The sequence below is a fragment of the Punica granatum genome, chromosome 4 (assembly GCF_007655135.1).
Source record: "Punica granatum isolate Tunisia-2019 chromosome 4, ASM765513v2, whole genome shotgun sequence".
Lineage (NCBI taxonomy): Eukaryota > Viridiplantae > Streptophyta > Magnoliopsida > Myrtales > Lythraceae > Punica > Punica granatum.
In genome coordinates this window covers 37,671,505-37,686,576 of record NC_045130.1, presented here as the reverse complement: position 1 = coordinate 37,686,576, position 15,072 = coordinate 37,671,505, and the positions used below count along the sequence as shown (strand labels likewise).

General features: G+C 40.4%; 1 protein-coding gene and 2 pseudogenes across 1 annotated transcript; all 3 read right to left on the bottom strand.

Annotated features, from left to right (window-relative positions):
* Positions 1 to 616: 616 nt before the first annotated feature.
* Positions 617 to 1,522, bottom strand: LOC116204399 (annotated as a pseudogene).
* Positions 1,523 to 4,543: 3,021 nt separating this feature from the next.
* On the bottom strand, positions 4,544 to 5,750 carry LOC116204841 (annotated as a pseudogene).
* A 732-nt stretch (positions 5,751 to 6,482) lies between these two features.
* Positions 6,483 to 12,826, bottom strand: LOC116204838 (protein phosphatase 2C 32). The gene is made up of 5 exons (XM_031537165.1): positions 12,031 to 12,826; positions 9,534 to 11,883; positions 9,289 to 9,402; positions 7,727 to 7,991; positions 6,483 to 6,856 (listed from the first exon to the last, which is right to left on the bottom strand). Exons 2-5 carry the CDS (start codon positions 11,661 to 11,663, stop codon positions 6,741 to 6,743), a joined length of 2,625 nt encoding a protein of 874 aa, XP_031393025.1. The 5' UTR covers positions 11,664 to 11,883; positions 12,031 to 12,826; the 3' UTR covers positions 6,483 to 6,740.
* Between the last annotated feature and the right edge of the window lie 2,246 nt (positions 12,827 to 15,072).

The window sequence follows — 15,072 nt, the reverse complement described above, 5'->3', positions numbered from 1 at the left end:
ATTTTCTTTCATACTTTTTATAATATATTACTTAAATTAATTTTTTAACACTAAATTCTTTTAACTATTCAATACTTTTTTTAATTCAACAACACAATCATTATTTTTTTATTTTTTCTTCAAATTCTCTTACGGATTTTTTCCAACTACTTTTGTATTTATCTTTTTAAATTAAATCAAACTTAACTTCGTTATCAAACGCAATGCAATATTTTTTTTTTCAATTTAGGCCTTCAGTTATTCTCATTTTTCAAATTTTTTGTCTAAAATTATTCCCTACATGAAAAATCAAAGACATTTCTTACTTCATTTTTCCTTGAAATTTGATGGGTCGGAACTCAGCCAATCCAACCATATGAACTAGGAAGGAAAAAGAAAATCGTATAAAAAATGCAACTTGATTTGTCAACTAAAAATATCAATAAATGAATATCGAACGGATAATTACATATATCCTATTTCATCTCGTACAAAATATAGCAATATTATTTAGAACATAAAATGTAAAATTTAATCGTCTTACCAAAAGAACCACATTTAACTAAATTTTATTGCAGCCACCAAAGATCAAATTATTCAAATAATCCATTTTACAGAGTATTTGTGCCATGTGAAATCTCAACTTATACATAAGATAACATTATTTCTTTGAGAAAAATAAGATATCATTATTACTCGACAAGAAAAATGAAATAGAGATCTTTCATTCCATTTATGGAAAGTAATGGATTCCTAGCTTTTTCCTTCTTCAGGTCTTCTCAGGGGCAAGCTTGGACTTGATCTTGTCAACCTCCTTAGTACCCCACTTGGAATGCCTTGGTCAGCACCTGGTCCGGCACTCCTGGGCTCCCCGTGAACAGGGTCTTCACAATGGGATGCCTCCCTGGCTGCCGGCTGTTGAACACGGCGAGGTTCGAGACAGCCTTGGCCCTGTTGTTCTTCTGGAAGTGGGCAAGATCCCACGGGAACACGAAGACCTCCCCTCTCTTCACAGTCTTAGTTATCGCTTCTTCGAGGTGGTGATGAACCCAACATCAAGCTCACCCTGGAGCATGAACAAGATCTTGGTGGCGCAAGGGTGGGTACGGGGCAGGTTCAGCCCAACACGGGCATGTTCAACCCGCGCAATAGACACACCCAAGGTGTTCAGGCCAGGGATCTTCTCCACATCGGCCACTGTCAAGTTGATCCCAAGCGAGTTATTCACCACTGCAGGTTTTGCAAGGTCATCGAAGGAGAAATCCAATGCCGTCACATTGAACTCGCTCTTTCACGCGAAGCCATTAACCTTTGGGCCTTGTAGTGCACATTGTTAACTATCAATTTGGTCATGGAGTTTCCGGGAAAAAATAATCCGGTTTTTTGGGTTTACCGTTTCCAATGAATACATGCGTATGGTACATTTGTGACTAACAGACGGAAGAAAAACAGGGGAGGTTACACAGATGTCCTGCCGCATGTCGGGATCATAGGCTAAATCGCCAAAGACCAAAGCCAAGAGGATCAAATACCCACAAACCATGTTTAAAACCTGAAACGGCACCGACTAGAAGAAAATACAGTCCAGGGGAGGTGGTTAAGTGGGAATGCAGGTGGAGGGTAAGGCCTAGCCAAAAGGTATAAATATACAGAACGGGCCGTGCAGAGAACTAAGGCTTAGAGGGATTGATGTGATGAATAGAAAGCATGGAGAAGGAAGAGCTTCAACTTGACCACAAAGCAAAGCATAAGAGACCAAAAACATGACTAAGTCGAGATCTTCGGGACATTTTTATTACACGCTATAACTGTTCATAAAAAGGCAGGAAAGGAGGCAAATCACAGGAGATAACATATACTGCGTGGTATTCGAGAACTCGAAGAATGACTTGCCTGAGAAAATGGAAAAGAAAACATGAAACGCTTCCTCCGAAATGGATTCTAAAGCTAGGGAAGGGAGAACTTTTGGCCAGTGAGCATCCATAAAACAGTCTTAAAACCATTTTCTCAGGCATACTTTTACGACAAAAGGGAGGGAAATATCTCTCAGGCATATTTTTGGAAAATTCTGTTTTGAGTCCGGTTCTCAGTGTAGAATTTTTCGGAAAAGCAAGTGGAAAGAAGGGAAAATCTTTGTCACTACTAACCAAGACAGAGATTTGACATAAATTTTCGTAAAGTTTTAGTAAACCGGGATTTTAAACATATAATTCTCACAATAATAAAACTCGATGCAAAAGACGCGGCCATCTCGTAATACACCAAGCAAAACTTTTCATCAGAGACTTTCTGATGGTTTGATTTGTGTAAAACTTAATGAGCAGGGAGCTGATAATTGTAAATCTAAACGACTCCAGTAGGTCCATTACTTGATCAAATGAATGAATCAGATGCTATTAAGATAATTTCAGTAATCTCACATAAATAGGACATTGATATATCCCATAAGTATATTCAGAATATTTACCATATCAAACTACATTATTTGGGATATATGCTAACCAAAGGGAAGGCCCTTGAGATGGGAGAGGCTACCAATTTTTGTCTCACTTATATTTCATCTCTCCCCCGAAAAATTTTACAGTCCAAAACAGGACTATCTCGGGGCCCCTTTGGATAATGGGATAGTCCTCCCTATACTAAACGCCCCCCTCATCGTGTTACGGCACCTCTTGGATGGTTCGCCTGAGGATGATAGGGCTCCTTCATGTTCAACTCAATCCGCATGATGCTCAGACCTGTCTTTCTTTTCTTCTCGTTTTTCTTTCTTTTTGGTTAACTTAGTAAGAGTGTTCTGCTACCTCAGTTCAGCTGAAACGACAGGGCTCCTTCATGTTCAAGTTCAACTCAATTTGCAGGATACTCGGACCTGCCTTTCTTTTCTTCTTTTATTTTTCTTTTCGGTCAGCAAGTTGCGCTCTTTATTTATAACTCATTGAAACAACGGCCGAAAGGTAGATAAGAGCTAAGGTTGCTCACATAGTCTATACTCCAAAGCTCCTACCGGGAATTTACATGCTCAGATTCCCACTGAGACAGCCAAATACTCATACTAACAGAAACATACTAAGGTCGTGCATTTTTGTACCAGTTTTGAAACGTCGCACTAAAATTAGAAATTTGACTTGTTTTTTTACTGAAGTCGAGGGGAATTGATGTGATAAGTAAGCACGAAGGAGGAAAAGCTTCAACTTAACTAGAAACCAAAGCAAAAATGAGGGGAAGAAAGATAAGATCTTCTGAACATTCTAATATACACGCCGTAACTGTTCATGAAAGGCCAACAGATGGAGACAAATTGCAGGAGATAGCTCATGATTTCCCAGAAAACAGTTTACAGCATTCGAGAACCTGAGGAACGAATGAGCTTGGCCATGAAATGGAAAAAGAAAACACGGAAAACTTCCTCATAGATGGATCCTTAAGAAATATAAAGTTCCTAGTCTCCTTGAAAATTTTACAATCCCGGGCTAAAACATTCAAGATGCTTCGAGACCGATAGATGGGGAGGATGTCTTCTCTTCTAAAGAGGGCATCCAATGGTCACAAGGCCCCCCTAGACAGTTCGGCCCGGGACCATAAGGCTCCCTAGTCTTCAACTCAATTTGCAGGATCTTTAGATCCGTTTTTCTTCTTCTTCTTCTTCTTCTTCTTCTTCTTATTTACATTTTATTGTTTACATCAAAGCACCAAATGATTATTGCTGTGACTTTAGGAGTAAACAACATAAAGTAGTGTTTGGTAAGCTGAACTGTTACAGTGGGTGAATCGGTCCTGTCTGTTTCACATGCAAGCATTCAATCAGTCAATCTTTCTAATTGCTCACGCAAATCTCCTCATGAGGCATTTGGTGAAGGCAGTTTCTTACAATTCTCCCATCATTACCCGGAAAAATGGCAGATGCAGCAAACATTCGAGAATAAGGTGTTCGTATGTGCAAGATTCAAGTGCACAAACTCCCCTTAGCTTGCAGTGAAAATATGTACTTCCGTGAAATGTAAATGAATGCTCAATCGAGACTTGGGGGAATTGGAGGACTGAGGAGAATGGCGGATTTCTTTTCCTATTCCAGGAATCCTGAGAGGATGTGGTTCTGGCCTCTTTTGAATGAGAATGTATAATTCTTCACAACCCCCTTACAAAAGAATTTGTTACTGATCTTCGGGGCAGGATGAAAATTGCGATTAAACAAATCACCCAGAAGATCTCTGGATCCTTTTCCTTCCAATGAAACCACCATGACTGAGACATCATTGAGATATTTTCATTTGTTCCCATGAGGAATATCGAGCAACTCATGAAAATCCATCCCTGCAGCATCCAAAATCACATCAGGACCCGAATAAATGGTTGCTTCTGGCATGACAGAGCGAATGTGATCCGTACAAGGACTTCATTAGAAGAATCAATATATTGACATCTTTTTTGAAAACAAGGCCAATATCAGCCAAATTCTCGATAACTGACCCGAATCAAAACGCTAAAACATCATGTAGAGAGGTTAGTAAGGGATTAACTACAAGGATCTGCAAGGTCCGATGGAGCGGGTGATGCAGCCCAAAACTTTATTATGAAAGGTTTTGGATTTACCAGTATTAATGGTGACATGTATTATTTGCCCTTATGGATAAAGAGGCCGATAAAATTTATTATTGCTCCAACAAGGAAAAAATGGAACAGAAATTATTTCATGCCATTTATGGAGAGTAATGGATTCCTAGCTTTTCCCTTCTTCAGATCTTCTTAGGGGCAAGCTTGGACTTGATCTTGTCGACCTCCTTAGTACCCTGTTGGAATGCCTTAGCACATTTTCCAGCACCTCTGGGCTAGCCGTGAACAGGGTCGCTGCAATAGACTGAGTTCCTGGCAGCTGGCTGTTGAATGCGGCAACGACTGAGGCAGCCTTGTCCCCATTGTTCTTCTGGTAGTGGACCAGCCCACGGGGGAACATGAAGACCTCGCCTTTCTTTACGGTCTTGGATATCAGCTCGTTCGCGGTGGTGATGAACCCCGACATCAAGCTCGCCCTCAAGCACGAACATGATTTTGGTGGCCTGTGGGTGGTGTGGGGTGGGTTCAGCCCTCCAGGCGCATAGTCTATCCGTGCCATAGACGCGCCCAGGTTGGTCGAGCCCGGGATCTTCTCCACATTGGCACCTGTCAAGGTGAAACCCACTGAGCTGTTCATGACCACTGTATTTGCAAGGCCATTGAAGGAGAAATCCGCTGCCATGACATTGGCCTAGCTCTTGCACACAAAGCCATTAACCTAAGGGCCTGCAAGTACACATCGTTAATAATCGAGTTGGTCATAGAGTTTTCTGGAAAAACAGGTTTCCATTTCCAGGAAATGCATGTGTATGGTATATTTGTGACAAAGAGACAGGATAACAAAGTCCAGATATATTTACCTGAAGAAGGTGAGGCTACACAGATGTCCTGCAACATGTCCGGATCATAGGCTGCAGAACCGGAGATCAAAGCCGAGACGATCAAATACCTGAAAACGGAGGACATGGTTAGAGCTCGAAAGTCAAAACGGCACCGCCACCTACTCAAAGAAACTAGAGACCAGGGAGCTGGTTAAGTGGAGATGCTGATGGAGGGTATGGCCTATGGCTGAGGTATAAATAAATAATACGGAAAAGGCAGGAGATAACTGAGGCTGAGAGGGATTGATGTGATAAGTAGAAGCATGGAAGAGGAAGAGCTTCAACTTAACCACAAAGCAAAGCAAGAAAAGAGACCAAAAAAAAAAAGAGAGAGACAAATTACAGGAGATAGCTTATCATTTTCAAGAAACAGTATGCTGCATTTGAGAACCAGAATGAGTTTTACAGCCAAGAAACATCAAAAGAATTTGGTCTAAAACCATTTTTTGGGCATTTTTCATGGTGAAAGCCAGGAAATACCTATGCTAGAACGATCAATATTACCGATAAAATTTTGCAATATTCTATTGAAATCTGATTTAGAGTATACTTTCTCGAGAAGGACGTCACCAACTAAAGACAGGGAAAGGCCCTTAAGATGGGCAGCACTACTACCAATTCTTTGTCTTCACCTATTTCCTCGTCTTTGGGAAAATTTGGTCCGAGGATTGGACGAAAGCTTTCATTAATTCAGAATTTCTGTCGAGTCGAGTAGACCTTGTCCAGAAGACCCAAGCTATTGGATATAAGGAGAGTCCTCCCCTGCTTAACGAGCTCGTTATTGCAACTGCTACGGGAACTCTTGGATGGTTCGGCTCAGGATCACAGGCATTGCCGTGACTTTGCGAGTAAACATACATAAAGCAATGTTTGGTTAAGTATGACTGTCATAGTGATTGAATTGATCATGTCTGCTTCCCTTGCAAACATGCAATCCGTCAATTCTTTTGATTGCTCATACAGATTCTCTTCATTAGGAATTAGGTAAAAGGCAGTTGCTTCCAAAATCTTCCCATCAGTACCCGGAAAAGCAGTAGATGGGGAAAACTGGGCGAGATCGATACACTCGTATGTATAAAATTTGAGCACAGAAGCTCCTCCTTTTGCAGTGGAAATATGTGCCTCGAACTTCCAAGAAATATAAATGAATGCTCGACCAAGAACAAGAAGAATTCAAGGATCGAGGAGAACGGCGAAGTTTTTTCCTATTCCGAGAATCTACAGGATGTCGTTTCGGCCTCTGAATGAGAAAGAACAATTCTTCACAACCCCCTTACAAGAAAATTGTTACAGCATCATAGGGACAGGATGAGAATTGCGAAAAACAAATCATCCAGAAGATCTCCAAATCCTTCCCTCCAACGAAACCACCATGACTGAGACATCGTCGTGATATTTACGTCTGTCCCCGTGAGGAATATCGAGCAACTCATGAAAGTCCATTCCTGCAACAGCCAGAAGCACATCATGACCCAAAAAAGGATGCTTATAACATGACAGAGCAGCACATCGTGGTAGCTAGGAACATGGTCCATACGGGAACTTTCCTAGAAGAATCAATATGTAGACATCTTGTTTGCCCCATTTTCAAACCAAGGCAAATTATCAATCAGACTCTCGATAACTGACCCAAATCAAAACACTAATCATCATGTAGAGAGGTTAGTAATGGATTAGCTATGAGGATTTGTAAAGTCCGATAAAGCGGTTCATGCAACCAACAACTTTCTTTCCCTCCCTTTTCCTTTTTGGTACTTTTGGATCACAAAGCATACAGTTTTCAGTTAGAAAGCGCCTACAGTACTAAAACATTTCGAAGCACCCGAAAGCATGCAAAACAGATAGAAATAGAAAACATTTCATGTGCATGATAAAGTATAAAGTTAATTATCTCAAAAGCGCAACGAATGTCTACCATTGTTGTAGAAAGACCAATATATGTGTGTATATATACATATCATAGAAATTCATTCTTAAGCCACACATGTCCCTCTTGTCCATTGAGAAACATCCAAATCAGCACCTGGAAGTTCACATGAAACTATTCTAGCAAGTGGCAGAAATATTGGTTGGTTCGGAAGAAAAGTTCAGTTTTCTGTTACCTGGCATGAAATTTATTTTAATCCCAACTTTTCTTCACACATTTCAGAAAACAAAGACAAGGTTCTGTGTCTTCATCAGAGGAAGAAACATCCTAAAGTGCAATTTTTTTCCTTTTTTTTTTATGGGATAATTCCTAAAGTGCAATGTTGTCATCTCTACTTCGCACTTTGTATTAGTAAAGGAGTCGGGACAAAACAAAGTAGTCAACTAACCATTCTTTTCAGCAGCACGGAAGAGGAGCTCTGCCACAAGGTACTGTGCAGGATCGCCCTCTGGGACATTTTCTATGAACCATGTGACGTGGGCCACCACCTCTTCATTGCTGAAGTACTGGTAAAGTCCATCAGATGACAGGACCAAGAAACGGTCGCTTGAGCAGAGTCGGTGGTGCACCACTGAGGGAGTACAGCTGAGGTATGGCGCAGATCCCACATAGTCGATCCGAAACATCTCTAGCAAGGCTTCATTAAAGGTTGGCTGCACAAAATTTGGAAGGTTAATAACAAAGAGAGAATTGCTTTATATAACAATCAGAAAGATAAAACAGTGGTCACAGGTCACAGTGATTTTACAGTTCATTTTCTTGCCTTGCTGCTCATAAATCGTTTTTGATGGATGCTGCTCATAAAATCGCTAAAAACACTAAGCTCATGCCTCCCCTTGTGACACCAGATGATGCCTCAGCAAGAGATACTAGAGTGCTAATGTGTTCAATTATTGTTTTCTTCAATACAACTCTTCAAGGACAAGAGATGTTTAAATTCCTTTTTTTAAGGAAGCTACTATCCAGCCTAAATTCTTCATCTATACGAGGTGAATTCGGCTACCAAGGGAAGAAATGTCAAGAAATGGAATCTTCAATTTTCACGGACAAATACCCTGTGGAGTAAATCCCACGAAGATCGTGGCACTAATGTCTCATACCATCCAACAACAAGCATGCGCATCTGTAGCTGCCTTTATTGTGCCTTGATGTCACGTCCACCTTTCCGAAATTAAACGAGCACCTTATCTTCTATAGAAGACTTGTACCAATTAGGGAATCTCTGGTTTGTTTAGTTTCACAAACAAATTTTAACTTTAATTTTAACTCTCCTCCACTTAACTCCACTTATCTTCAATTCAACAACACAATCATCACTTTCTCTCAACTATTCATTACTTTTTCCAAAATACAACACAATCATTACTCTCTCAACTATTCGATTGCTTTTTCACACTTCTTCTCATAATTCAACAATACAATCATTACAATCCAATTAAAATCAAAACTCAACTCTACTTAACTCTAAAACCAAACATAGCATATTATTGCCGTTGTTTTTGACTTTTTGTATGTTCATCAAATGACTGACCTCTGACTAGTAATTGTCACATTACAATAGGGTCTTCTAGTAGCAGATCAAAATTGGAAAAGAAAATCTGTTTCTGAAAATTCCAACGGAACCTTTTTTATTTATTTATTTTTTTAACAGAAATAGAGACCAGCAAATTTTCAAAACTCATAGTATAATCATGGAAAGCTCCTAAATATCAGCAGAACCAAAAATTCTCAAAATTGACGAGTATCCAAGGAATCCTCTCTACAGTCCTCTCAATCCATAATCTACATATACATAAAAGCAGGATCATGGATATGTCCAACCCGATCCTTCCCAGAGCCTTGGAACTAAGATCATGGATCAGCGTCTCTATCTCTTTCCAAGAGAAACATCAAGTGGCAAATTTAGCAGGCAAGATATATTACTTTGAAAAAGTTATTCTAAGAACTGACCTTCTTCAGGAACCCAGCACCAAACGCTCTGGTAACTTTGAGCTGCCCCTTCACCCGATCATTCATAACTGCCTGATTGTCATCAGGGTGTTCCGACTTTACCCTAAGAACTTCCTGGAGGGGCAAAAGAAGAAAAGAAGATAAATAATTATCACAAATTATCATCAGAGACTTTGATTATAATCACAACACAATCTCAGTCAAGTGTAGGCGGATTAAAGATTCCTGAAAACTGAAAAACCTACCTCTTCAATGCTCGTGCAGTGATCAGCTGAAAGCTGAACAGCCCTCATCCTCAACTTGCAGAGGGAGATCTCCTTGTTCTTGTTTATCTTGTTAATCTGACTGCAGTGATTATGCATTGGCGACTCTTCCGATATTCTATCAAGCTCCATTCGCACCAGAGACTCCCTTGACCTGTTCCGATACCTAACATCATCCTTCCCAAAACTTGAATTGGGTATCACCCTCTCTTGGGCCAAAATTGCACGACTATCACCAAGGTTCATCACATACACATCCTGATCCTTCATCAACATCACTAGAACGCAAGAGCCCATCAGAGCAAGTTCTGGGACTTTATCAAGTGACTTTTCCACCATTTCCATGTACGCCTCTTCTGTGCTCTGGAGAGCCCGCTCAAGTGCTCTCAGGATTGCATCATGATCTATGGCTCTGGACACACATCTCCTGATGGGCCCCGATCGCTCGATTGGCCTCTCATCCATGTAGTTCTCCTCCTCCCTGTGCCAGTCATAGCTCCAAGGAAACAGTTTCTTGCGGAGTGACTTTTGTTTCTTGTACATTCTTCTAATCTTTGAACCAATAAGGTACTTCCTTGTATTTTGCCACTGAGCAGAGATGGGAACTGCCCTGAGTGAAGTTTTTTTGCTCGACTCAGCTTCGACCTCACCATTTTCTCCTCCTGAGGTAGTGGGAGGATCTTCTCCCCAATGAATGGAACTATCAGCTTTGGAATTCAATGAGTTTGACCTTAATTTATCATTCTGAAAGCCTTCCCTTGAGAATATAGAATTTGAGTTTTGCTGGGAATCCCACGAACCACCTCTTCTCCGGCTCCCAAATTCAGCCAGAAAATCTGATCCTTGTCCATCATTTGATTCTAGCTGCAGTAGCTCATAAAGGCGCATACTTTTCCTGCCTTGACTACTTGTATTTCCCGCTGAAACTGTATCATAATCATTCCCCATATTTCCATTTTTTCCTTCAGTTATTTCACAGTTGGACGACTGGAACTCAATGGTATCTGAATTACAGGCTTCTCCTAAACTTGAGGATGTTACTCGATTTGAATCACCTTTTGAATGATCATTTGATGATTTACATTCATAGTCCCAGAGCAATCCCTCCAGTTCTTTGTCTATGGCTTTATAAAGATGAGCCATCAAAAAGTCAGGTGCATCAGGCCCGCTGAAACCATCATATATGCCAATAAACAACCACCCTTGTTCTTCAGAAAGAACAACGTGCACCCGATCTTCGCCTGCCTTCCCATGGGCCCACTGCAGGTTGCTGGCACTTGCATACTCTCCTTCCGAAGGTCCTCCTTCGAGATAATTCTGCGAGGCTTCTTGCCGAAGCCTGGATTCTCTTGGGTTCCATGCAATCTGAGTCTGCCAGAAAAATCTCTGCATCCAATGAGACCCTATAGAGTGCCTCGAAAATGTCCGAGATATTGTGTTTCTCATAGGGCCACTCACGCTCCTCATAAGCCGCTGTAGCCTTGCTTTTTTGCGACCTCGTGATAGTGGAGCCGAGAAGTTTGATTTATCTGTAGCATCAAGTGGACCAGACATAACCCCTCTCTCCATCGGTCCGGACATAAATCCACCTCCTCGATCCAAGGGGCCAGAAGCAAAGCCTCTCTCAAGGGGCCCCGACATGAAGCCATTTAGAGGGCCAGAGCCGCGGGGTATGGGCTGTAAAGGAATCGCGGCGAAGGAAGCCGTGCTCTCAAATGAGGCTGCAGGCTCTTGGACATCAGTAAGGAAACATGCATTTGCATTGCCGGTCCTGGCAGTGGAAACATTGGCACTAACAGAGGCCCCTGAGATAGTTTTGAATGTGGTCTCCGGCAAGTTCTTATTATTAGGTAGTCTGATAAAATTCGAGGGATCCTCTATGTTGTCATTTCTGAACGACCCGCTCAGTGTTTCGGAATCGAGGGTGCTGGAATCAACAGTGAACCTCTCGGAGTTTGAGGGAGTGATGGCGGGGGAATCAAACATAGTGGGCCGAACATAGCAGAAGGAATGGCCCAGTCCCTCATCGAGAGGCTGCGAGAACTCCAAGTCGACCCCAGCCTTCCCGTTCGGAACGAAGCACCCGACGACCCTCGAAGTGCTGTTTCCCATTGTTAGCACTCTAGAAAGGAGACGACCTCTGTAAGGAGCTTCTGTGGCACCGAACCATCAGCAGGTACAGGAGGAGAGTGCTCAACTTGAGGCAAAACCCTGACAACCCAACAAGCAGAACCACCCTAGGATTGCTGTTCTCGTAAATATGCATCATCAAATTCTCATGTTCATTGAAACAACAAAGCCCCTCCCCTTCACCAATCACCTCAGCTAACACCTACACAACACAACTATGTACAGAGATATTTTCTGGGCAAAAGCAGCACACAAACACACAGACAAGACAGACAGCGAGAGAGAGAGAGAGAGAGAGAGAGGGATAGGATAAGGAAAGGTAAATGGGAGCAATAAGTGATGATCTGACCTTGAGGGAGCTGTTGCTTTCAGGCATGAATAAAGCAGCGAATCGAATCGGGGAAGCCTGGACACAGATCTAAAGGGGGGGAGGAGGAGGAGGAGGGGGAGGAGCAGAGGAGGACAGTGAAATGGAATACATCAGGAGCAAACGAAGGACACGAAGAAGGCCCCATTTGGGGGTTCTTTTCTTTTGGAGGCTGACAGAGTGCCCAAATAAGGAACCAAGCTCATATTTTGACTATTCGAACCCACAGAGATTGAATCTTTGCAGTCCTCAGACGACAACTACAGCTGCTGCTCAAATGGCAGCGCAGTACGCGGCACATCTCGAAACAAAACACCCCAAAAAAAGGAAACCCCAAAACCCAACCAAAAAAAAAAAACAAGAAGAAAAAACTGAATCTTGCAGGGCCCTTTGACAATAATATAGCAGGAAAATGGTCTGGTTATGGTGATTGCTCTTGCTCTGCAAAGTTAAAAGAGAGAGAGAGAGAGAGAGAGAGAGAGAGAGATGATTAGTGGGGTTTGTGTCGACAGTGTGTGGTAAGAATAAAGAAATTGGTGTATTTGGTCAGATTGATTGCAGAATCAAAGTTGAGTTCATCAAGGGAAGGGTCTCTTTCTCGGGGGCTTCAAATGGTTTCCGAGGGTTATAAAAAATATATATATATTAATAAATCAAACCATAAAAAGAACAGCGGACGACGAAGAAGAAGAAGAAGAAGAAGAAGAAGAGGGGGGAGGAGGAGGAGCTCGAGCTTAATAAATGAACAGTTGAAGACTTCAATAATGATGTGAAGAGTTTCCTTTTTCTTTTTTCTTTTTTTTTTTCCTGATGGCGAATGATTCATAATGTTTTTTTGGGTGCTGTTGGAGTCAATAAATAGGCACTACCCATCATCATGGTCATCGATGAAATTAGAAAGGAAGGTTGGAGCGTGGGCCATAGTCCCGCCGTGATCCGCAATTCGTATTGCCGTGCCCGATTCGTGTATAAACTCGGCCGATCTTGTCTCGCTCTCGAACATGTTAGACTCCCGTCAGTGCGCTCAAAGTCAGCCGATATCATCCTAACAACAATTCACTGGTCGAGTTTCTCTCTCCCCCTTTTGATTTTGATCAGCAGCGTCACAAATTATTGTCTCTACTCGAATCTCAACATTATAGAAAAATCTACGAAAAGTTTCGAATTTTTCACAATTTATTTTCATAAGTGGCACGTATCATTTTTCTTCTTAATTGATGATTGCAAACAAAAAGATATAAACAACACGATCATGGGTAATATAATAAAAATCAAGTCAAATCTTAACCTTTTGTCTAAAAGAAAAAACAAAAAACAAAAAACAAAAAACATTGAGAGATCTTGATGAGCATCTTAAGACTGCATTGATCTGATATTACATATCCTACTAATTTTTAATTATGAGAAAACATAAAATAATCAATATGTATAATTAATTAAATTTTAAAAATGGGGTTTGTCTTAAATTAAATCGGCTTCTCAAGGAATTTACACCCAAAAAAATTGGATTTTTCATATGCCAAGGGACTAATTGAAAAATGTCATAGAATGCATCCACGTCTTTCGTGGTTGAAGTGTTTAACCGTGTTTCTGTACAAGGTCGGTATCCATCGAGATCATGGCACGGCGACATTCCACATACGAACTAAGTAGTTAATATCGATCGATTATTGTGAAGACATAATATATGCATTTCTAAGAGGAGGGGGGAAGAAGGAAGAAGATAAAGAGAGAGACTTTACACGTGCAGATGAACACTGTTTAATGGCCACGCCTGTGATCGAGCAAACCACTCTCTGACGTTGTTGACTAACCAAACCCACCACCACAGGAATTCAACGCTGCAAACTTTAATTATGCAACGCATATATATATATATATATATATAATGTGAATATCTAAAATTTGTCAGAATTTCTGTACAAAAATGGTTTATTTAACCATAATTAATTGTAAAAAATGAGATTAATAAAAACTCATAAGAGGGCATCTTCAACCCAAAGTCCAACCCCAGGGGAAAAGAAATCGGTAAAAAAAAATTAGTTTATTTAATCATTTTTTGGCAGCCTAATCAAACAAAATTGATTAAAAAAATAAAAGTCAGGAATACCCAACAAAAAAAGTAAAGAAAAATAGAATATTGCGAATCCTGAAAAGTCCAAGTTGATTCCCCAACACATCCATCCAAAGCCACCAGTAATAATAATTCACTTGTTTTTCTCGTAGTCCAATAAAAAATAGTTACTTCTTGGACAATAGGGAAGATGCGATATGGACAGACAACAATTAAAAAATGGTCATAATTTTAAAGATCAACTTGGGTGAATTAATTAAAATATCAAACATAGGAAGTATTTATTTAATAAAGTGAAAATCAACTTCCCCACTTTCACTAATCCACTTTGTTGTGTTTAGTTGATTATGACTTGCCAAAAGGTCATAGGTTTTGACAATTCGTGTAGGTGTATAATCATGATTAATTACTGTACATGCCCTAAGGTGCTGTTTTAATGATTGTTGTTGGCTCTAATCAATAGCAAATTAGTTACAGCTTCTTCCCAATATCAGACACGATCTAATCTCACTTTGCTCTCTTTCTTTCTTTTTTTTTCCTTTTAACGCGAACTGCTCTATATCTATTGGCAAAGATTAATTCCTGATTCAACTTCGAAACCTGCTATGATTTTCACTTTGCACTATTTTAGGTCCGATCAAATTAGCATTTGACCCAAGGGAACAATAATGACAATTTTTTTTTTAGGTTCTTTCTTCATTAAACAACAATTAATAGGACGAGTTGACAAATTTATATATTTCTCAAGTATTTTTAGCTTTTTTTCTTCCATAACATTCATTAAGCAATTAAGATGCATCCACTTTTATGATATTCTGATTTTATATCTATTAAGATTTAAGAGATGTATTTCCTCTCTAGCTATGTAGCTAATAGCAATACATCATAGAGTTATTTTGTTGATTATATCATTCAGAGTCTTCTCGTTCCAATTTCATTTTCAATATTAT